Genomic DNA, 25,274 nt, shown 5'->3' on the forward strand with positions numbered 1-25,274 from the left:
TCTGTTAGCGATTTGCAATTAAAGTCAGAGAAGAATCTCAAATGGCAATTATGAATAAATATACCCACAGGAAGGAAAACGACAAAGAAATTTTTAAAGCACACAAAAAAATTATAACAGCACGCAGAGGGGTAGTCTGTTTTTCATTTTAAAGTAACTCATTTTAACCGTTTCCTCTTGGTTTAAGACTGTGGTCATAATTATAATCATTCATGGAAATGTGAATTGAGAAAACCAGTCATTATGCTTGACTGTTGAAAATTCCTAATAACTAGTGCCACAATATGTTTAGTACAGGTAAACACTTCAAACCTAAAAATTCAGTACAAGCTCTTTCTCTTTCTTTCTAATGAAAGATGTTTGCTTCATAGGTTTATGATCTTCTTTTTAAAATGAAAACACTGGAAACAGAAACACACTGCAACTAGAGCAGGGCGATATGACCAAAAATATTTATCACGATATACATTTGAAAATTTGCGATAACGATGTAACTGACGATATAACTGACACTAGACAAAATACTTTACAACTCCACAACTTTATTAGTGAAAAAAAAAACATCTATGTATTTTCACTTAAACAAGCAGCTGTTTTTTATGTGCATTAAAGTTATATAAAAATTTAACAGTGAAAATTCCTCGCTGACAGTTTAACCAAAAGGCATTTCCAGTGGAAATTGGCCGACATATCCTCAGCATAACCATGTATAATATCCACAAAACTTAAAAGAAGTTATACACACACAATACGGTAATATTATGTTGAAGCACCGTACGTATCACTCCGCAAGGCTCCTGCCTACGATAGCCGTAATGCTCCGACAATCCATCAAGCGGTGCGGGTTCGTAGCTTAGCAAAGTCTTACTAAAACATTTGACAGATTTTCGAGCGCCGTGTACATAAAATCGTTTCGAGGTCAGTAAACACAACCAGAATTCATACATAAGGCCCATTGGATTATAAGGGGCACTGTCGATTTTCAGAAAAATCAAAGGATTGATTTTAAGTGTGCCGTATTTTCCAAAAAACGCGGTAATAACGACGGCCCGCTAGCATGCCTACCAAAAATAGTGCTTTGTTGTGTATCTGACGGACGAAAGCTAAACCAGTTCCACACCACTGAAGTTGCAGCATTCTTACAAACCAATTCTGGTTCATCCGTTTCATTCAACGATTTGCTTTCGCCGCCATGCTTTTTCCGACATGTGCGTATGAAAACAAAGGCACTGCCCATGCGCGTTTTACCCATATTCTATCGCGATATTTCATTTTTCTATCGTTGCCCAAAATTATACCGGTATTACCGTGAACGGTATGATATGGCCCAGCCCTAACTGCAACAAGTTAAAAAAGACTAAAATCAAAACTTCAGCCTGTAAATTAAAGGGTGGTAGAGCAGCCCAAGATTTTTCCTCCAGTGCTCAATTTGCATGTACTTGAGTAATAATGGATTGCATTTATAAGTGGATATACGGAAGCCATTTAACACCATTAACAAAACTTAACAAAACTTCCTTTTTAAACTTTGTTAAATTTGACATCGCTCTCCACTACCAGTTTGTCCCAGTATCCCACAGGGCTCTGTTCTGGGCCCAGGTCTACTTATAGAATCACAATAAAGCACTAAACACTAAATCAGTAATGTGTGGCAATGCATTTGTTCCTATGAAATGTATATCCACAGAGTTTCTTTATAATTTGCTAGGAAAACAGGAAATAGGTGCAGTGACAATTCTAAAGAGCTTGAAAGTACACATTTGTTTGTTAAGACAGCACAAACTCTCTTAGGCAAGCTTTCTTGTAATTTCTTTAAACCACAGGTCTCAAACCCACGGTCCGGGGACCACTTGCGGCTCACATCGCCCCTACTTGTGGCCTGTATATTGACGTGAAGAAAGATAATGCAATTTGGCCCTTGAATTTTTTTGTTAGGGTGTATTTGTTTATTGTTGAGTGCAAATTATTTAATATGAAAGTAATATAAGCAGCAAGCCCAAACATGTTAAAGTGTTAGTTCAGTAAGAGAGTCATTTGTAAAGAAAACAATTTTCACTAGGAGTCAAAAACTAATGTGTACAATTATGTCTGCATTTTTTTTGTTAAATACGAACAAAATGATAGCAGAAGTGCTGCCACGTGTCTGGCAGCACTTGTCTTGAAAGTAAGAAGAAAAACTGGATCATGAAGGGACTGGGAGCCAATGCAGGAAGCCCGGAAGGCCGGTCTTTCCTTTAAGTTGAGCTGCTGCATTTTGTATAGCCTCCAGGCAAGAAGTAACGATTGATCAGGGCTGACATCCAAAGAATTACAATAGTGTAACTGAGAAGTAATGAAGGTGCCTTTTACTGTCTCAGAGTAATATGGAGGGAAGCAGTACTTTACCTTACTGAGAAGGCTTAATTGAAAAAAGTTTGTCTTAACAACAGAGCTAATCTGTTGATCAAATGCTAGAATGCTACGCTCTACGGTGTCAAATGCAGCAGTCAGATCCAAGAACACAAGAATCAACAGTTAAAAGCAGGACACTAAAAACTCTTAAAAGGTCTGTTTCCATGTCATAATATGAAACCAGACTGGAACTTCTTAGAGATTTCAAATAAATCCAGGCATGGTTGTAGTTGGTTAAAAAATACCTTTGGTAGAAAAGGGGATTCAGAAATGGGCATGGAATTAAAGAGGAAGGAAGAATCCAAGTTACTTGGGTTTCAAGGTTGTACTACAGCATGTCTAAAAGCAGCCAGGACACAGCCAGATATCAGGGAGGAGTAAATCAGGTCAACAATACATGGCCCAAGGGTATTAAAAACATCTTTGATGATGGGGTGGGATGCTGATCTATTTCAGTTAAAGGGGAGAAAATTCTCAAAGACAATGGGCATACAGGAGAAGCAGCATGATCGAAGACCAGAGAAAAAAGTGCTGATAGTAGAAATCTTTTCTTTAAGAGGTCTAATAGCTCTCTGGTATTACAAGTAAGAAGTTTCTTAAAATATAGAAGCACACTTCATGATCCCTTTGCCATCTTCTTGCATGGATCCATCACTGGCTTAAAGCTTTTATCCTAAAAGAAGCCACCACATCCAGCAGATCAGTACAAATAGAAATAAAAGAAGCACAAATTCAGAGGGACTAAGATTACAGTCCTAATGCTGATTGTGAAGCACAGACTCATTAAAAGCTGATGACAACGCTGCTAAAGGATTAATTGTCACAGTTGGTGACATAAGTTTTACAGTTTAACTTGGGAACATGTTAAACAGCAAAAATGTAGAAAATATGCATGTCACTAATCTCAGCAAAACATAAATTTTAACCACATGACAATCTGAACTCCACAAAGTCTTGTACATATTCCTGGTTGACAATAAATCAGCACACAGAACAAGACTGTTGAAGCTTTTGACAAATGTCTATGCCTCAAAAGAAAGAATCAGACTGCGACTGCTGACACTGGAAACAGGATTTGAATACAATCACTAGTCCCCTACTTCTGCAAATAATCTCATGTAAGCTGAGACAGATGCCCTGAATGGTTGCGAGGCTGGAGGTTTGATCACCCACATTACATTTTATCCAAGTTTTGTGGGATGGTATCTGATATCAAGAAGTGATTGGCAGAGACCTGTTCTAGTGAGTTTTACATAGATTGGGCATCGTTCCATTGTCTGGATTCACTTACCCTAACATTGGGAACATGGGATAAACAGCTGATTAGCAATTCGCTAAGCTAACTCAGGGTTTCGCCTGTGCATTCATATGAATGGGGTTGCATTGGTAGCATCTGAACAATTACTAATAAATGTCTTCAAAAAGCTGCTCTGTTGCTAAGAATAATTAGATTAAATTTTAAAAGACAGTTTTAGTTTTTATTTTCTCAGCTATTGTCTTGGTAGTCTAAACTTTTAACAGTTTAAAAGTATAAATGTAAAAACTAAATTAAAACATGGTATGTTTTGGTCTACAGTCAGTAAGTAAAAATAGCTTTAATTTTTAGCATTATACTGCTGTTTTAAAATTGTTTGTGGTAAAAACAATAAAAACGTTCCCTTCGCCTTCAGGACAGGGAACGGGTCCTGACCGTTGTTTGCGCTTATGCGCCGAGCGGGACTCTGTTGTCCTACTGGGAGACATCAATGCTTCTGTGGGCAATGCCAGCGAGACCTGGAAGGGCGTGATTGGGAGGAACGGCCTCCCGGATCTGAACCCGAGCGGTGTTTTGTTATTGGACTTCTGTGCAAACCACAGTTTGGCCATAACGAACACCATGTTCGAACATGGGAGTGTCCATAAGTGCATGTGGCACCAGGACACTCTAGCCCACAGGTCAATGATCGATTTCCTAATCGTATCACCAGATCCCCGAACCAAATGGTGGACACCAGAGGTAAGGGGAACCACCAAGCTGAAGAAGGAGTCCTACCGGGCTTGGTTAACCTGTGGGACTCCGGAGGCAGCTGATAGGTACTGACAGGTCAAGCAGAATGCGGCGCGGGCGGTGGCGGAAGCAAAAACTCGGGTGTGGGCGGAGTTCGGAGAGGACTTTCGGACTGCCTTGAAAAGATTCTGGCAAACCGTCAGGCGACTCAGGAGGGGAAAGCGGTGTCCTATCTGCACTGTGTATAGTGCGGGTGGTGTGCTGCTGACTTCGACTGAGAAAATTGTCGGGCGGTGGAAGGAATACTTCGAGGACCTCCTCAATGCCACTGACATGTCTTCCGTGGCGGAAGCAGAATCTGGGGACGAAGGGGATGACCCACCAATCTCTGGGGGCGAGGTCAGTGAGGCAGTTAAACAACTCCTTGGTGGCAGAGCCCCTGGGGTGGACGAGGGTGTGTTCCAACTACAGGGGAATCACACTCCTCAGCCTCCATGGGAAAGTCTATGCCAGGGTGCTGTAGAGGAGAGTCCATCTGTTAGTCAAACCTCGGATACAGGAGGAATGCGGTTTTTGTCCTGGTCGTGGAACAGTCTACATGTGTTTTGTGAACTTGGAGAAGGCATTTGAACGTGTCCCTTGGGGTGTCCTGTGGGGGGTGCTCCGGGAGTATGACATGTCTGGCCCATTGCTGTGGGCAATTCGGTCCTTATACAACCGTAGCAAGAGCTTGGTCCGCATAGCCGGCAATAAGTCGGACTCGTTCCTGGTGGGTGCCCTTTTTCACCGATTCTATTCATTATTTTTATGGACAAAATTTCTTGGTGTAGCTTAGTGGCGGTGGGGTTTCACTCCGGTGGTCTCAGGATCTCTGCTTTTTGCAGATGATGTGGTTCTGTTGGCTTCATCGGGTGATGGCTTCCAGCTTGCCTTGGAACGGTTCGCAGCCGAGTGTGAAGTGGTGGGAATGAGAATCAGCACTTCCAAATCTGAGGCCATGGTCCTCAGCTGGAAAAGGGTGGAGTGCTCACTCCGGGTCAGGGATGAGTTCCTGCCCCAAGTGGAGGAGTTTAAGTATCTCGGGGTCTTGTTCACGAGTGATGGGAGAAGGGAGCAGGAGATCGACAGACGGATTGGTGCTGCGACTGCAGTGATGCGGACGCTGTACCGGTCTGTTGTGGTAAAGAGAGAGCTGACTGTAAAAGCGAAGCTCTCAATTTACCTGTCGATCTACGCCCCTACCCTCACCTATGGTCACGAGCTGTGGGTAGTGACCGAAAGAACGAGGAGGGGCTCAGAGTAGAGCCGCTGCTCCTCCACATCGAAAGGAGTCAGTTGAGGTGGTTCGGGCATCTGACAAGGATGCCTCCTGGGCGCCTCCTGAGTGAGGTTTTCCGGGCATGTCCCACAGGGAGAAGGCCCCGGGGCAGACCCAGGACACGCTGGAGAGATTATAGATATAATCTCTATAATCTATATAATTGGCTGGCCTGGGAACGCCTTGGTGTTCCCCCAGACAAGCTGGAGGAGGTGGCTGGGGAGAGGGAGGTCTGGGCTTCTCTCCTTGGGCTGCTGCCCCCGCGACCCAGACCCGGATACGCGGAAGAAAATGGATGGATGGATAAAAACAATAATCAAGAAGAATCTGAAATCTTTTCATCACAGAGACTTTAGATGCTATTAAAAAAAACACAGACATAGACCCTGTAGACTCTACACACACAAAAGGATCTACAAACATGGTGATGAAGTAATAACATATGCACTGGTTTCTAATCTGGAACATAACCTGGGGCCAATTCCAGACAGCATGTTCGACAAACTCTGAGTTTAAAGATAAACTCTGAGTTTAATAAGAGCTTTAATAAGAGCTCAGTATTTTTGTTTGCAGAAAGGAACAGAGAGAGCTGACAGAATTACTTCAGTCAGCTCTGAGCACATTCACCCTGAGTTAAGTAGGTGTAATAATAGACAAATAATAGAGCTACAAGACCAGGATTCATCTTGGCAATGGGTAAATGAAGAGCAGAAGTTTAGCAGGATGAAACATTTCAAATAAGGAATTGTAAGAAACTGCATTTTGTTCCAATTACAGATTGTATCTGGACAAAATAAGCAACTATGAACGATTCAAAATGGATCCAAACGGGAAGAACAAGGAAGTAAATGGAGCAAAACTCAATCTGGGGCTCATCTGCTCTGAATCCTTGATCTGTTTTGGGTCCCTCCTGCTGTGCAAGTGGACCTAATTTGTCATATCTTGCTAACCAGCATACGAATAGCTCTATAAAAGTTTAGACATTTGTGATACATTTGTCATTTCTGGTAAATCTTGGAAGACTTGGAAAGCTGTCCTGCATTAAATGAGTTAAATTAATATTAGACCGATGCTCACACTGGGAACATTAAAGCAGAGTTTTTATCCAAATAGTTAGATTGTTACATTACATCATTACAGAACATTTTTACAGAATTGCTAAAAAATGAAACTTTCATAAACTGAAGCTGAATTTTTGAAATTAAAGGAAGGTTAAAAGAGTTGGCACAAGTAAAGCCTTTTTAAATAACGCTTCAGTTACTATCACTTAAAGGCTTAGGGTACCTAATCTGTTCTGGACCTCTGTCTGTCCAGAACTTCACTGTGTCTGAATATCTTTATTGTAATGAGACACATAAATCTGCATTTTTATGTGTACAGATGTGATCGACTGGGGTCACTCAAAAAAAAGAAAAAAGAAAAAAAAGAGGGACAGAGGTTGACTCCAACACTTGACACATTTGACACCGCATTGAGTGAAGATATCACTTTGACACCGCTTTGTCCCTCCATCCTCGACCTGTCAGAGGTGACAGCATGAATCAATCTCTGTCCAACAGCAGTGGTCAATCACAACACGCCAAAATATGCCGCGTCTTCATACACAGCCATCCTGTGGATTTCCTGTTGAATATGACTCTGCGTACGAGCAGCCAGGCTAAAAATAGCCTCGGCCCAGCGTGACCGTGTGCATGTGTGTATGTGGGATTTGCTTGGCTTGCTCTGTGTGAGTACTATCTGTGTTCTGTGAGTATGCACGTGCACTTTTCCCCCCCTGTATGTTTGTTTGTTGCGTGTGTGCGCTTGTGTAACGTGAAGGCAACCCAATGTGCAGTGACATTCTCCCTCTCAACAGCCGAGAGCTCGTGAGTCAGGCGGCTTTTGCCCTGCGTGGCCCAAAGACAACACAGGCCTGTCTGCTTACAGGAACTGACAGCAGCATGAAGAGGAAGAGAGAGGGAAAAGGGGAAGACATGAGCGAGGCAGATGGGAAAGAGAAAAAATAAGTTTTTAATTGGAATCTAAAATGATGTGGAACAGCCAGGGAAAAAAAGAGAAGGTTAGAGCTGTGAATGACACGGGTCTGTCATTTGATGTCTTCTATTGGTCTTTAGTGGTCAGCTGATTATCATAAAACATCACAACAAGGTTTAAATCACCATCTGTATTTTCCAGTAATCCAGTCAGCAGACTGTCGTTAATCACTTAACAACATTATGTTGTAGCTTAGTTACCATCTTTTTCTTGCATTTCAGTTCAGTGTATTGGCTAAAATATGTAAAATAGCAAACATATATTGGAACAAAAAAGGAGCTGCAGTAAAGTCCGCCAGTGGGTGGATAATAATCGCCTAATAATATCAACAAAATACCCAGAAATGGGAAATCTGCTTTAATGTTCCATTCAATACACATTTTCTCAGGTGGATAGCGCTCTGCATGGGTGTAAATCTAAAAAAGCAACACATCCTGGGTTTTATCCTACATCACAGTAATACTGATAAGACAAAAATATAAAGGTTACCTTATTATTCATTTCCAGATTGATATTTTTATTCTTGGACTTTTGCACACAAGGCTGCCCCTCATAAGATCAAAGTCTGATCAGCAGTTGGATGAAGCTGTTGTGCTGACAGTGAGAGTGTGTGCCTGAGATGACCAAGTAAGACTTCTGCTCTCACAGATCCAAGAATAAGAAAGACTGTCTGTATTAGAGTGTTTGCTTCAGAGACTGATGGTGTGAATGTGAATGTGCAGGTCTTGATGCCAAGAGTGGCACAACCAGTTGTTCTGGTTACCTTCTGACACAGGGCCGGGTAAGTTCAGACATTGTTTTTCCCTTAATAAATGAAATCATTATTTTAAAAGCTGCACTTTTTATTTGATTTTGTTTCCTTTCACTAATATTACAGTCATTTGATCCAAAACATTTGAATATGACAAATATGCAAAAACAAAAACCCAACAACTCAGAAATGAAGAAGGGGGAAGTTATAGCCTAAGTTATAAGTCTGCAACAGTTTATAAGCTGGTACAGTATTCTTCACTGCTGTTAATAATGATAAACCTGTAGATTTCCCTCCTTCAGTCAGCAACTATACAGTCACATGATGGCCTTTTATTGTCTTTGCAAGTTTGAATGGTTCTTAATTTTGTTCTCTATTTGTTCAGTTCTATAAGAGAGATGTGACAGGAAGTGCTGCAAAGTCACAATGTTCTACGTGATGATGACCTTCCTGATGTCTGCAGCACTGCTAAGTTTTTAACTTTATATATTAAAGAAGCTGTGGGGAAGTTTCCTATTAAATTGTAGGTTTTATCAGGCGTTAAATGAAAAGGTTGATGCTGATCACACAGATTTGGAGGCCTCCTAACTTTTACTCCTCTCTTGTTTTGTCATTGATTGATTTTTCTTTTTGTAAAACAGGGAGGGACAATTTCTCCTAAACAGAATGTAGCAAATCACAGTTGACTTCATTCATATACAAATGACCCCTTTTTGTTTTTATCTTTAGTTTAAATAGTTAAAACATTGGATTTTTTTAAAATGCATAAATGGGTACTGTGAGCAGTTTTCTAATAACTGATCAGCTGTTGCTTTTGTTTGCTTTTAGACAGGCTTTGAGAATGACGAGGCCTGAGGTCTATTGAGAGTGTCGACTCCCAGATGCTCTCCACCTTGGTTCAGGGGCGACTGCCATAATTTTTTAAGAAGGTATTTAATTGGATGCTCTCAAGAATTTAACTATATAAATGTCTGTACAGTCTAATGAAATGGTTTTAAGTCCCACATTAATTATATTAAATTATAGTTTGTGACTTTTTATATGTAAAAAGTACCAACTTGGCGGACTAAACCTGTTCTCTGCACCTCATCTACAAATGATGTTACAGTACTAAAAAATGTCACATTTATACCGCCACTCTATTTTATATATGTGACTCTTTTAGGAGAATGGAGCTGTTTTTATTTATTTCTATGAATTTCTGAAGCCCTTGACAACATGAGCTCTTTCAAAAACAATCAGTTTGCATAGTTTAAAAAAATAAATGAGACACTTGTTCAAGCAAATACAACTAAGAAATCATCTGTTGCAGGTACTTTCACATTACTCAGAATTACTGTTCTAAACAACTAGTATTTACTAACACAAGAGTACATCTGACTTAAATTATGAAGTAGTCTGTAGTTTGTTTTGTTACAACATAAATTTTCTATTCCACTTGCGTTTTTAAGGCAATTGGTTTGCAAACTTTTTCTTAGTGAGGTTAGCCCATTAGAATTTACATTGCACAAGCTCATACTGTTTGCGGTGTTGTGTATGGATAGCGCTCCTTTAATTAACTCCTTAGCAACGCTGTGGCTAACAGCCTTTCTGATGAATATCCAGCCTCTGTGCCAGTCCGCTGACAGAGTGATACTAGAGGGGAGGCTTTTTTCCACAAGTGATTATTAGTTTCTACAATCAAATTTTCCCTTGTTTATATATTTGATTACTTAACCAAATTTAGAATTTATGTGTTGACAGCCAAAACAGTTTATGATACTGAATCGATGCTTGGAAAAAGGTAAATACATTATAGCTACATAAAACTACTTAGATTAGAATGATAATTCATTCAAATTCAAATAACAATAAACTGAACTGCACTTGGGGGGCCTATCGCAACTTTTGCATCATATGTAAATTCACAACGATATTCATCAAAAAATATATGGTTTTATCAAATATTAACCAATTCAGATCTGCACCAGAAGTTAATGTCTTCTTGTACGGCCCAAATTTGTACTTCTCCACTAGGACTGGGCGATATATCGAGTTTTTAAATATATCGATATATTTTTATACAAGATATTGACATGATCCTGGGCCATATTGGCCCAGCATTCTTAGTTTTCTTGTATTTTTGTATTTTGTTCCTTATTTATGCCGTGGTTCCTAGGTTCTGTTAAGATGTTCCTTATTTCATTACCCCCTGTGTGCCCCTCTGTGTATACTGCGGTCAAGTGAGCCCTCACTTACGAAGTCACAGTCAAGCTAGCCGCACCGCCAGCCGCACCGAAAATGTGGTTGCACTACTCTTACGCATATTACGGTATCGGTGCCAACTGGCTTAGAAACGCAGACTTTTCTGTCCTGACACTATTTTACTTCACAATCCACTCCCAGTTTTAGTGTATCTCCACTTTTCCCCCTGTGATCCACAGCCCAAATTACTGTATGATTCAGAGAAAATTAACAATAAAATTTACCCAATATACTCTACTGTACTTTTAATATCCTCATCTTTGAGCTCAGATTACAGGAAAACTATAAGAAGTGACGCAGATATTTCACTGGATTATGACTCTGGGTGACCCCCACTCTTCACCCTGTGATCCACAGCCAAAATTACTGTATGGTTTTTGAGAAAATTGATAGTAAACTTTGCACAATTTACTCTACTGTACTTTTAATGTCCTAATCTTTGAGCTCAGATTACAGGGAAACTGTAAGAGGTGACACAGATATTTCCCTGGATTCTGACTCTGGGTGACCCCCACTCTTCACCCTGTGATCCACAGCAAAAATTACTGTATGGATTTCCAGAAAATTCATAGTAAAATCTTCCCATTTTGCTTTACTGTACTCTACATATTCTCATCTTTGACCTCAGATTACAGGAAAACTGTAAAAGGTGACGCAGATATCTCACTGGATTATGACTCTGGGTGACCCCCACTCTGCACCCTGTCATCCACAGCCAAAATTACTGTATGGTTTTTGAGAAAATTGATAGTAAACTTTGCACAATTTACTGTACTGTACTCTATATATTCTCATCTTTGAGCTCAGATTACAGGAAAACTGTAAGAGGTGACGCAGATATCTCACTGGATTCTGAATCCAGGCCATCTCCACTCTGCACCCTGTGATCCACAGCCAAAATTACTGTACAGTTTTTGAGAAAATTGATAGTAAACTTTGCACAATTTACTCTACTGTACTTTTAATGTCCTCATCTTTGAGCTCAGATTACAGGGAAACTGTAAGAGGTGACACAGATATTTCCCTGGATTCTGACTCTGGGTGACCCCCACTCTTCACCCTGTGATCCACAGCAAAAATTACTGTATGGATTTCCAGAAAATTCATAGTAAAATCTTCCCATTTTGCTTTACTGTACTCTACATATTCTCATCTTTGACCTCAGATTACAGGAAAACTGTAAAAGGTGACGCAGATATCTCACTGGATTATGACTCTGGGTGACCCCCACTCTGCACCCTGTCATCCACAGCCAAAATTACTGTATGGTTTTTGAGAAAATTGATAGTAAACTTTGCACAATTTACTCTACTGTACTTTTAATGTCCTCATCTTTCACCTCAGATTACAGGAAAACTGTAAGAGGTGACACAGATATTTCCCTGGATTCTGACTCTGGGTGACCCCCACTCTTCACCCTGTGATCCACAGCAAAAATTACTGTATGGATTTCCAGAAAATTCATAGTAAAATCTTCCCATTTTGCTTTACTGTACTCTACATATTCTCATCTTTGACCTCAGATTACAGGAAAACTGTAAAAGGTGACGCAGATATCTCACTGGATTATGACTCTGGGTGACCCCCACTCTGCACCCTGTCATCCACAGCCAAAATTACTGTATGGTTTTTGAGAAAATTGATAGTAAACTTTGCACAATTTACTGTACTGTACTCTATATATTCTCATCTTTGAGCTCAGATTACAGGAAAACTGTAAGAGGTGACGCAGATATCTCACTGGATTCTGAATCCAGGCCATCTCCACTCTGCACCCTGTGATCCACAGCCAAAATTACTGTACGGTTTTTGAGAAAATTGATAGTAAACTTAACACAATTTACTGTACTGTACTCTACATATTGACATCTTTGAGCTCAGATTACAGGAAAACTGTAAGAGGTGACGCAGATATCTCACTGGATTCTGAATCCAGGCCATCTCCACTCTGCACCCTGTGATCCACAGCCAAAATTACTGTACAGTTTTTGAGAAAATTGATAGTAAACTTTGCACAATTTACTCTACTGTACTTTTAATGTCCTCATCTTTGACCACAGATTACAGGAAAACTGTAAGAGGTGACACAGATATTTCACTGGATTCTGACTCTAGGCTGTCGCCACTCTTCACCCTGTGATCCACAGCCAAATATACTGTACGGTTTCTGAGATTGCTGTGTTAACAGAGTATGACAAAGGCTAAGAAAATATACTGCCTAAAATATTATAAAATTTATACAACAAATTACAAAATTGCCACATCTGCTGTTATTGCCATGTGTTAGATAGAGCATTATTTAGTCATAGAAAATACATATCATTGAAATATCATCAGTAAAAGAAATACTCTCTCTATGTAAGACATGTTAGCAAATTCATTTAATAAATATTGTATCAAGTCTATGCAGATGTTTAAAGGCATAATGCAAAGCATGTCTGTTTCTTATGGCTTACAAATGTGTTTGCCTTTAACATAATTTACATTTCATTTATACAGTTTCACAGACGAAACAATAAAATAGGTTTCCTGAACTGTTCTTCATGGCCCAAATTTTGAATCCTTTTGAGGGTGATGCATTATCCATGAAGGTGGGCAATTTGTTCATTGATCTCTGACCCTCGCTGACTATGACGCCTCCTAATTCTGCTTCCAGCCTTGCTGATTAATTTGTTCTTCTTTTTGGCATCCCTGTCACTGCTGTCACCAGTTGTACACAACATCTCTGTTTGTCCACCAGTCTAATCTGTAATTCAGGTGAACCCAGAATTACATGTATCTTTGTAATGTTTCAAAAAATATACACTATATGTTGATGGGCATTGTCCCACTTTTCTTTCCTTTATAAGTAAGAATCTCTATGGTTTTAATGACAATTCATATACAGATTGTGGAGGACATTTAATTCAACACTCAAAAAAGTTCCTCATCAGCAGACTGTAGTACAATTTCAGCCCACCGTTAATAAACCCATACAATGCAGGGTTATCAGAGAAATTATGCAAATGTTATGTTTTTATGTACTGGTAATCTATTTATCATTTATCATGATTCCTGCTCTGATGATTACTTTCTTCTACTTCTGTAATTTTAATAGATAAAGGATGTTGAAGCTCCAAACAGGATGAATGAGGAAGACCACAGAGGAGAATCATGGATGTAGTAAAAGAATACATGCAGTTGTTTTTTTTCATGGTGGAGGAGCAACTTCTGATACTATCTTAAAGAAAAAACACATCAAATTGAAGAGCAAAAACAATGACAACAATATGTCTAAAAAATTTTTATTAATTTCTTAAAGCAAATGCAGTCTTGTCATGGTCAGAGTTGCCCACTCATATTTAACTAATTCAAATACAATTACTGCATTTAAATGCTTATGTTCTAATAAAAGGCATTGTTTAACACTTCTTCCATGACAACCCAAATAAATCAATGATAGGGAAACGGGAAGATTAGTCATCAGGCAAGGTTTACTGTTCATTTACCATGCCCTGAGAACAGTAAGCTTAACAAAAGAAAAATGTTGGGGACGAGAACCGGGCGGCTGAGCCAGATCAAAGACATTACTAAAACAAAAAGACGCCAACAGCTTCCCTAAAGTGGAAATAAAATAATATGCAAAACAAAAGGCCTGTGTACCTGCTTGACACTTAAGGTCAGTCACAGGATACAAAAGTGTCATCACCTGGCTAACCCAGTGTTTTTAACACTTAAAGCTCAGTTGAATGTGTTTGGGGTACCCCGATCTTATCTGTCCATCCTCACACCCAAACACTCTATTCACACACACAGACACCTACTAACAAAAGTTCAAAGACAGTCTGAAGCCAACCTGCTGGCCTGGGAGCTGGTTTTTTGAAATTATCCCAGGCAAGCGATTGGTCTACTGTTCCCCAGATCAGCCAATAGAGACGTGCCAATTACCTTTGTATTGAGTGTATTGAGTATTGAATGAGGCTTGACACCTGAAAGACAAGAGTAAGAGAAAACAAAGAGCTGGGTACCATGGCATGTAACAGATGTTGTTCCATGCTCATTTTTGATTGTCTCAGTAAATATGTTAACTGCAAAAACATTGAAAATCTAATTCAACTCACTTGTCCAGTAGAAAATAATATTTTCCTTCTTGTTCGTTAATTTTCAAGTTACTCTAAGTAATAGTAGTCTTAGAAGTATAAAAACAATTTTCAATTCTCATAATTTATATGAAAGTCTTTAATCACATCTTTTACAATATATTTTAAGCAATATGCTTTTGTCTTTTTCTCTGACACTCATTGTCTTTAACATTAATATTCTGAATTACCTATACAATATCTTGCCTTTTGATTACAGGTTTCATAATTTTTTTTTTCATACTGTAACTCATAGAAATATTTCTGCCAATACTATTTTGATTATATTTTATACATGAAATAACAAGGTCGCACATTGCCTTAACATTTTTTATTTTTTGCTTCATTATTAGAATTAAATTAGTATTATTTGTTAATTCAATGCAAACTGATGTGTGGGACAAGAGTCACATGACATAGAGCCAACCCACTTTTGATCTTTCGGTATTTATTGAGTCGTTGCGTCGCACGGACAGGTAACGTAGCTTTCATTGCGACAGGAAACGTTTATATGTGGTTACATAATTATTATTAGTACACTGAACTTTTCATCGAGGCCTACGTGGACAAAAATTTTCGGTTTACCCACCAACACTAAAATGGAAAGGTGAGTAATTAACACTAAAAATGGGACTATTAACAAGAAACGAGAACATTCTAGCCATTTAATGCCAGTTATTTTCCTCAGTCTAATTAGAGAAAATTGTTTGCGATTGTTTGCGCTTTGTATATAGTCTTCGTCCAGAAATGTGTCTAAAATCATAATTTTTAGAACTTGAAAACTTCAATAATATTGATATACTAACCAATAGAGAGCATATATAGAAATATAACATGTACCTAAGATTAGATTTTGTACTCTTAGGCGTACATTTAAAAGTAACACCCTCCAGTTAAGCGTAGTGAAAACTGTTCAGTCCTTTGACTTTTGATGTTGTATCTTTTCTTAAATATATATATTCATTAAGAAAAAGAAGTGATAACACATTGAGATAATTGAAAAATACGTAACATTTTGTAGTATGAACAAATACGTTAAAACAAAATCAATGTTTGGTTGCATTTCTTGTAAAAAAAAACCCATAATAAGTAACACTGTTCACCATGATAAATAACTCATCTTACAAAAGTGTTTTTGTCACATAAGGTCATAAATTCTCTTTTAAGCAACGATTTGCACTGGGTATTACCAGAATTTAATCTTTCATTGGCTTGACACCATGACTCTTTCAAGTCATGGTGATTGTGATAATGATTGTAAAGTCCGTTCAGAGCAACAATCTTTAACAGCTTGTTTTTGTGGTTTAGGAGACACTCAAAATGTATATGTAACACAGTATAACATTATTAATATTAATAAATCAATTAGGGAATGTGTATTACACACAGTGAATTAGTGCTTGTGTTTTTTAACTATAGTGTTAATTACAGTAATTTGCACTGTGAATTTTAAAATTTAGAACTTAGAGATAGTTTCTTAGCAAATAAACATTAACAAGGGCTGTGTTAGTTAGCACTTGTATGTCCAAAAATCTAAATGCTACCTGTTATGTTGTTGGCATAGAAAAAGTCACCAAAAAGATTTTTTCGCATCATGCACTAGAGTGTGGGTACTTGGAGTGCCCCAAAATGTTTACTGAAGTCTATTAAACTTAAATGAAGAGTTCACATTTCATATGTTATTGTTGATCAGTATTGCAAGGTTGATCTCAGGATAACAGATATGTTCATATGGTTTGTTTTTCTTTGTATTAATTTTAATTTGTCTCAAAATTTCAGGACCTGCACTTTTTCAGTTTTTGGAAAGGCAAGTAATTTAACAAACAATAATGTGATAATAATATACATTGTTCAATCTGTATCACTTACAGCACAATAAAGGTATGATGTGTTAATGTCACTGTTCTCTTTTACATTGAAAGGCACGGACAATTTCAAAATCCCTGCCAAATATATTAGAGGTCATTCACAAGTATGCTGAACCCGGGACCAGTCTAAAGACCTACAGTGTTCACAAAGTGCATGGCTTTTGGGAAAATGTCTCAAGAGATTTGGGAGTGCCTAATACATGTCTTAATAGGAAAAAAATTCTCAAGGCAGTCCTGCAGTATGACAAGGTAAGCGATGTTTTTTTAGTATTTATATTTAGTCCATTTAAAAAATACTTAAAAAAAGAACAGATATTTCTTTGGTAGAACTTCCTGTAATAAAAATTATTATGCAAAAATCAAATATTTTTACAGACCACATCAGGGGTAGAGGGTTCCTTGCTACAGACTGATTTTCCTACTGCAGAGACAACACTTGGAGATGATGTTCCTTCCATTGTAAGAAATGTGTCATACACTTACTGTCAGATTTAAAAATATGAAGCCATCATGACAACCTTATCCAGCCATTGTAGTTATCCTGCTTTTTAGATTATAAATAAAACAAATTCACTCCAAAATGTCATCTTGAAAATAATTTAAATCTTGAAACAGAGTAATAATGAGTCATATGGAGAGCAAGAAAGTAGATTACAATAGACTTCTCAGCAGGTAAACACATATGAAAGCAAGCCACCAAACCATGAGGTGTAGAGCCTTAAGCACCCACAGGAGAGCCACACAAAGACCTGAGTGTCACATCTGACCCCCATTTTAAAGGAGTAACCAACTCATCCTCCTGCTGCTGACTAACTTTTCACTCCATGTCTTCCACTCTTCTAATTTCTCCATTTGATCTTGTTATTGCCCAATCAAGTTCCAAAATCTGAATCAGAATATTACTTTTTCATTTACAATAATTATAGTACTATATTCCTTTAATGAATATTTTTTCCCTTATAAAACGTCATTACAAAGTGATTCTTTTCAAAATATTTTGTAACAATGTGTGTTAACAAAGACATACAGAAATTTCAGTCTAATTGTTATGTTTTAATTAATTTGTGATTCGTTAGAATGAGGAAGACGTTGCGCCAAAGTCTCCACAATCTGCAGGAAATGTACCTTTACCTTCAAGAAAAGAGGTAATTATTTGTATTTTATTCAGTATTACATTGTGATGCTTTGGAAAAACATTCATTTGTAAAGAAACGAAATCGCTTTCTCTTCCCAGGATGCACTTCAAAAAACTGCAGAGAGCGGCATCCATACCCCAGACACACAATCCCTCGAGAGTGACTCTAAATCTTCGTCTTCAAATGTAAATGCTAAGGTAATTTCATAATTTTCGAGTTTATATGTTTGTTAAACACTATCAGCATGTAATTATTATATTAAAAATTTCAATTATTTTGAACTGTAATCCAAAGTTTAAATTTAAAGTTAAAATCTTTTTGTGATGATCTTTCGAGGTAAAATAATTATTTCTTAGTCATATTCACTTACTAAGACAAATTTACTAAGATAATGTGAAACTTGTCCTATGGGTTCGTTAGTGAAATTGTAACATAATGATGCTGTTGGATTTTCATAGAGACACTGTAGTGACAAACATTGAAAGTGTTTATATATTTTTTTAAATGTATATCTGAATGTTGCAGAGGAATGAATCAGATGAATCAGCTAAAGTCAACACAGACAGTAGCAGTTCAGACGAAAAATTTTTCACATCTGGTTTGCCACAGCAGAAAACTTTCTTTTTCATAAATGAGAATGAATGGAAGGAGTTATGGCAGCATCAGTCAGGAAGACTATTTAAAGGACTGCAGTGGACAAATATAATTGCCAGTGGAATCAGAACCCTTAATCCGTACTGCAGTTTTGGATTTCGGAGACACAGTGTGAAAAAACTCTCTTCAAGATCAAAGGCACCGGTTTTCAGGTGTATGGGGTACTGCAGATTTCAGGACTGCCCTGTCACTGTGGCTGTGGTGGTTTATGACGAAGAGACACTGAAAGCAGAAGTCGTTTTCAAAGGAGGTGAGGTCTGCCATAATAACAAAGAGCTGAAAAGGCGGCCTGTGCGTGCACAATCACGTCAAAGTGCTGGGGAACTCCTCAAAAACAAATTACCAAGGAGCTTGTACTTGGAGTCTTTACAGAAAGTGCCACAAAAGGTGATCCAATCTGGCAACAGGGATGATGCTCCAACAAAAGAAGTGTTGAAAAACATTGCATGGTCTGAAAGAAAAGCCAGTAGAGCAGATCCCAACGAGTTGATTAGCTTACAAAAGATAATTCAACAGTATCAGGACACTGAAAAGGACGTACTGCAGAAGATTCTGATACATCCAAAGGGCATAATGCTGTGGTCTAAGAAAACCTTGTCAGTTTTTCATCAAAGATGCAAAGAAGACATTGTGTACTTTGATGCCACTGGAAGTATAATAAGAAAAGAAAGTGCTGGAACGCCACCTTATTATGTGTATGAGTTGGTTGTCAGAAACCCATCCAAAGGTGCTTCTCCTCTTCCAGTTGCTACATATGTCACATGTGACCACACTACAGCCTCTGTGACATACTTCTTGCAGGCCTTTCAGACTGATCTGGTAAGAGCATTTGGTAATCGGGCCTACAACAGGCCTGTCATGTTCATGTGTGATGGATCCCTGGTACTCCTCCGATCCATTTCCATGACATTCTGCAGAACAAGTCTAGAGGATCTGCTGCAGAAGTACTATGTCTTACTCACTGGCCAGCATTCAGCACAGCAATTCAACATTCCCATTCTTCATCGATGTTTGAGCCATGTCATGAAAAATGCCAAGGACCTTTGTAAAAAACAGTGAGTACATTTATATCAATAATTAAAAAAGAATACAAGATTTGTAATGTAAAGGTCCTACTAACAGTGATTTCATTTGTTCATTTTCCCAGCATTCCAGAGAACTACAGGCTTGGAATGCATGTGTTTGGGCTCCTTGCATGCTGTGATAACTTAAAAGACATGGATGATGTTGTCCATAGTGCAGCAATAGTGTTTTGTAGTCCTTGTAGTGGAAGGAACGTAACAAAACACTACAACAACTTGAAAATCCTTATGCAAAAACGGGAAACCCTGGATTTGGATGAAAAGACTGTGATTGCTGAAGATTACAAGGTTAGCTAAGATTTATTTTTTAAGTAACCATATTAATAACTTTTTTACTTGTGTCTGTCCCAAATGAATTAATGAATTCACATTATTTTAAAAATATATATTTTAAACCACAATAACATTTTATATAATTATTTTTTTTTGGTTTGATAACTTGCTGAATACAGATATATATCTGTTTTACAGACTGATGTTCAGAATGCCCCCTTGAAGACCCATTTCCAGGCAATTGTTGACAATGCAACACTGGACTGTGAGGGTGAAAGAAACATCTTTCATGCACCCAAATTTATTGCCGGTCTGGTAAATCACCTTCTACCACATGCAACTTTGTGGTCATCAATGATGCTCGGTACGTTTTTTTATTTGTTGTATTACTATCTTAAATTGTCAGTTATTCATTAATGTAAATGTGCTAAATGTTGAATTATCTATTTTAATTATGTTTTTGAATTACTTGTATTCTCCTTAGGGGATCTTGGACGTCATGGTACTGGTCCTGCTTACCAGCAGCTCAGTAAACTCTATGGTGACATTCAGCAATCCAAGAACCAGGTATCATAGCGAGAAGAATAAGTGAAAACATTTGGCTATGACTATAGAATTAAGAGATGATAAAATAAGTAAGCATTAAAAGTATGTACATGTAATCAACAGTCTTTTCACGTGGAAATGGAGAAATGGAAAGACAAACGCATTAAACGAAAAGGTGTGTACGTGTCACCGTTAGTGACAGAACTGCCACTGAAGAAAAAGAAAACTGAGGTAAGTCATCATGTTTCCATTATTTTCAATAATTAAACCTTGTGATGTCCTCCTGATTGCCATACTCCTTTTGTCCTCTGGGGTAAAGCGTCTGCTTTGACTATTTATAAAGCATGAATTATAAATTATCATCCGTCTCCATGTTTCAATGTTTTATCAAACTGTATTCCAACTGATTACCTGAAATCTTTATGTGTTTTGACATTGTATTACACCTAGGCATGGGCCTTAGTGAACCCCCACTTTAATCCCAAAAAATGCATGTCCATAGGTGACATAAGTGCAAGAGGAAGCTCAGGTTTTTGGCTTTTTGCTGGTCACACCATGTACAGCTTTGTTTTCAGCAGTTGTAGGCCAAGGGCATATGAATTAAACAAGCTTTCAAGGCTGATTATTGTCTTTTGGAGACCTACTGTATTAAGCACAGCTCGCGTGCCCTGACTGCAGGCAAGCAAGTTTGCAATCATACACTAGCATGTTCTCTGTACAGCTGGACCGGGCATCACATACTGACGATGTTTTTATCTCATAGTTCCTCTGTTTACTTGGGACGTAATGTTGGACAGAGTCCTTTAAGGGGACTAGGCACTCATACACAGTCATGTCAGTTCCTGTGTCGTACACCAACAGCAGGACAGATGCTCACTCGTTACATACATCTCAAATCAGAACAAGTTTGTCTAATTCATGACCATATTCTTTTGTATATTATATTCTATTATATAAAGTCATTCAAAAATGTTATCTGTTAACAGATAAAAGGGAACACCACTGTTCAAACCTTTGAACAGGAACAGCACAAACAATATGATGCTCGTCAAAACCAGGTATTTTTAGAAATGTTTTTAATGTCTACATTTATGTTTTGTGTGTTATTGTCATAAATGACTCTGAAAATTGACATGTGTCTATCTTTGTAGGATGAGAGCCAGGAACAAATAGCCGTTTGCAAAAAAATAGCAACATACATGGCTAATGAAGCATCGGTCACAGTATGGAAAGGAGATTTATGTGCCTTCAAAGTGGATGCAATTGTTAATGCAGCTAATGAAAGTCTCTCTCACATGGGTGGACTTGCAAAGGCACTGTCTGCTACTGGAGGACATACTATCCAAGCAGAGAGTGATGTCTTCATTGCCAAAAATGGCAAATTAAAGGCTGGACAAGTTGCAGTTACCACAGCAGGCAAACTACCTTGCATGAAGCTGATTCATTTGGTAGGCCCGTGTCTGCAGAATGACCCCACAGTGCACATGATATCCCATGCAAAAAAACTTTTAACTAAAGGTATTTTGAACGTCATGACATGTGCAGAAGAGCACAAATTTTCCTCTGTTGCCATTCCAGCAGTGAGCTCTGGAATATTCAACTTTCCAGTCTCAATTTGTGCTGATGTTGTAGTCACCACAATCAAAAAGTACATTGAACATAAGAACCCCACAAGTCCTCCATTTGAAATACACCTGGTAAACAACGATTATCCAACCGTGAAGGAAATGGAAAGGGCCTTCAAAGAGATCCTTTTGGAGCCACTCTCTGATGTCAGGAGGACAGTGAGTACACCCAATTTTTTCCTTAATAAAAAAATTACTTAAAATGATCACAGCAGTAACAAATATTTTCTTTTAAATTCAACCCACAAATCAAGGGGCCAGAGGATTCTCCATCTACACTGGAAAGGACAGAGCACCTTGAGAGAAACACAACCGGTCCGACAAAGGACACTGCATCACAGGTGATGTTTCACAAACAAACTCTGATTCAATAACTATGTCATCTGTTTGAAAAACCAAGTTTGTTTGTACATATTTTTGTAATTATATATTAGATTTTATTATATGTATGTGTTGATGAATGAAAAAAAAACAGACCACAGAAAAATGACAAATGTCAGTCCAACAATAAATGTAACTTTTACATGTTACTGGCCTTAATATTACAAAAACAACAGTAACTGACTCAATTTTTAATTTCTTAATGTAGTTTAACATCTCAAATAAATTACATTAAAATCTATGTCAAATTTGGAGATGTTTTCGTGCTGTTGCGTTAGGTACATAAAATACTTTTAAAAATTAGATTTAAAACCGTTGTAATCGATTACAATGAATGTTCTCATAAGAAGAATTATTTGAATTTAGTTACTATTGTCTTGTTGAAACACAGGTCGCATATTTGTGGAAACAACAGGAAACGGAAGTTGTTGTTTCTGTGGTCCCATCTCAGATTAGAGGTAACAACTTTGTCATACGTCACAGTGAGTTCCTGACCCTTAGACCACACAGCTGGCTTGTTGGAGAGGTATGTAATCCAGTTATGTACAAAAAAAGTACTGCATAAGGTTAACGTTAAAGCTGGGGCAGAACATTAGTTGTTCCCTACACATTCAGTAAGTACTGCTTTAGATCGACATTCCAGGCATATCCTCATGACTGAATACTGAGTATACGTAAGTAAAAAAATCTTTATTAACCTTGTATTCCAAAACTTTATCATGTTTACAAAGTAATAAAAGGTTATTTATTATACTCCTCAGGTCATTGAAAGTCTCCTGCACCACTGGGCCATTCGGCTAAATCTGGGGAATAATATCTACATTATGAACCACTACACGAGCGGTGTGATCCTCTATGGTGTCAAACTCAAATACACAGTGGGCCAAAATTCAAAACTGGAACAAGGTCGCGGGCTAACATTAATATTTACTGAAAAAAAAAATCTTCCTCCAGATTTAAGAATGAATCTCTTCTTATGGACTCAAATAAGTTTTGCTGAAAAACTGAATATGGAACAAGCAAAGCTTAATACTAAACAATATATATATTAGCTGTATAATACCAGTTGGCCAGCTCTAATAATAATTTCGAATTGGCTTCGTGGGCCAAATGTAATTAGGCTGCGGGCCAAATTTGGCCCGCGGGCCAGAGTTTGACACCTATGCTCAATGGAGAGAGAGAACTAATCAGGAGACAAAGCTTGTCCAAGGTAAAAATTTTTTTTATATATTCTAGAATTAATTTTTTAAAATTTAATTAATGTCTCGAAATGGAAAAAGTATTGTTGCAAATTTGTAATTAATTCCTAATATGTCACAGGTGAACTTTGACAACTACAGAGCCATTTTATCCTTTGTGAACATTGGAAATATACACTGGAAGTTTCTGGTTAGTACGAGCAGCATTTCTGTGAAAACAGTTTGTTTCAATAACACATTATTCATAATTTATGTACTTTTTAAATTTATATATCTATCGCAGTACATAAATGCAGATGACAGCTGTCTGTATTTGGTCGATCCTTCAAGAAACTCTTTGCAGCAGGAAGAGTCTGACCGTGCAGCCAAAAGATTCCGGTAATTATGCGTTATTACATGTATATAATAACATGAAATATTAGAAAAGTGACAGGAGGACTTAGGAGGTCTTTTTCTAAAGGTGAACATATGGTTGTAGATTAAAGTTTAATAAAATCTGTGGTTATCAGTTCTTTAAAGAATTTAAAAAAATAATTCAAAATTACACACATATGTAATTTTAAATAATAAAAAAAAACCACTGACAGTGTTTAAGCAGTGAGACATTTGAGACAGTTAACATTTGTAGATTTAAAAGAACATGTTAATAATTTTGATACTTCATCTAACATAATCTAGAGCACAGGGCTTTCTGAGACACCATTAAAAACAGTGATGTGTACTATATGTGTCTTTTTCTGTGTGACTTTTATCTTTCATTTGTATATAAATGTGATGTATGTTATGTTCACAAAGTGAATACTTCAAAATGAGGAGGACATGCTACAACAAAACAGACTGGGTGAATGTGAGACTTCGAGGAGGAGTACTGACACATCCATTTCAACGGGATGGTTCTAGCTGCGGAGTAATGGTCATCATGGTATGGTACCACATTAAAGCAATAATATCGTTCTGTAAAATTAGATAAGAAGATGGAGTGGGGGGTGGGGGAAGTTAAAATAATCTTAAAAGGTTAAATTGTGTAACCAGGAAGTGTAACATTTGCAGATGTTTACAATTAAATTTTTTTTTGTTTTGATTTCAGATGGCCAAAGAAGTAATGGAAGCATTCCCAAATAAACCAGAAATGACATTTTTGACGACAAAAAAAGAGATGGCCCAGGCACGAAGGACATTTGCACAGACAATACTTGAGGCCTCCGGTGTGTAATATCTTCTTCAAATGGACATATTTATTTGTGTCAAACTGATGAACACTAACATATATATATATATATATATATATATATATATATTATGTTTTAGTATTTGACAGTGACAACAACTGTGCCATGTGTGCAACGGCGAAACCACCTAATCCAGGACCCTCCATCACTGACTGGGTATAGTATTTTTAAAAATAGTTTTATGTTATCTACAACAAAGTATTTGACTCTGTGTCTTTAAGGATTGTAATTGATTAAAACATAGAATTATTTACTTAATGTGTTTATGAAAGTTCATATGTTTTTGTTTACAGATTCAGTGTGATAACTGCAACCGCTGGTTCCGTTCTGAATGCCTGGACATGACAAATGAACAGCTCAGCAGAGCACAGAAGACAGAGTGGAAGTGTGTGCTTTGTGTAACCTAATTCCACATGCAGTGAAAGCTACTTGAATAAT

At 37.7% G+C, this 25,274-nt stretch overlaps 3 protein-coding genes across 3 annotated transcripts in view; 2 read left to right on the forward strand and 1 right to left on the reverse strand.

Annotated features, from left to right (window-relative positions):
* Window positions 1–25,274, reverse strand: part of LOC146374496 (sodium/potassium/calcium exchanger 3-like) — a 148,234-nt gene that overhangs the window by 21,798 nt on the left and 101,162 nt on the right. The window lies entirely within an intron of this gene.
* Window positions 18,599–19,600, forward strand: LOC146374497 (uncharacterized). Its single transcript, XM_084948712.1, has one exon. The coding sequence runs from the start codon at window positions 18,658–18,660 to the stop codon at window positions 19,558–19,560; it is 903 nt and encodes a 300-aa protein (XP_084804838.1). The 5' UTR covers window positions 18,599–18,657; the 3' UTR covers window positions 19,561–19,600.
* LOC146374498 (uncharacterized) lies at window positions 19,812–25,024 on the forward strand. Its single transcript, XM_084949178.1, has 9 exons — window positions 19,812–19,871; window positions 20,055–20,171; window positions 20,341–20,423; window positions 22,775–22,934; window positions 23,729–23,797; window positions 23,891–23,985; window positions 24,403–24,529; window positions 24,695–24,812; window positions 24,916–25,024. Exons 1-9 carry the CDS (start codon window positions 19,812–19,814, stop codon window positions 24,996–24,998), a joined length of 912 nt encoding a protein of 303 aa, XP_084805304.1. The 3' UTR covers window positions 24,999–25,024.

This window comes from Perissodus microlepis, chromosome 13 (genome assembly GCF_051167445.1).
Source record: "Perissodus microlepis isolate ML-2025 ecotype Zambia chromosome 13, ASM5116744v1, whole genome shotgun sequence".
NCBI lineage: Eukaryota > Metazoa > Chordata > Actinopteri > Cichliformes > Cichlidae > Perissodus > Perissodus microlepis.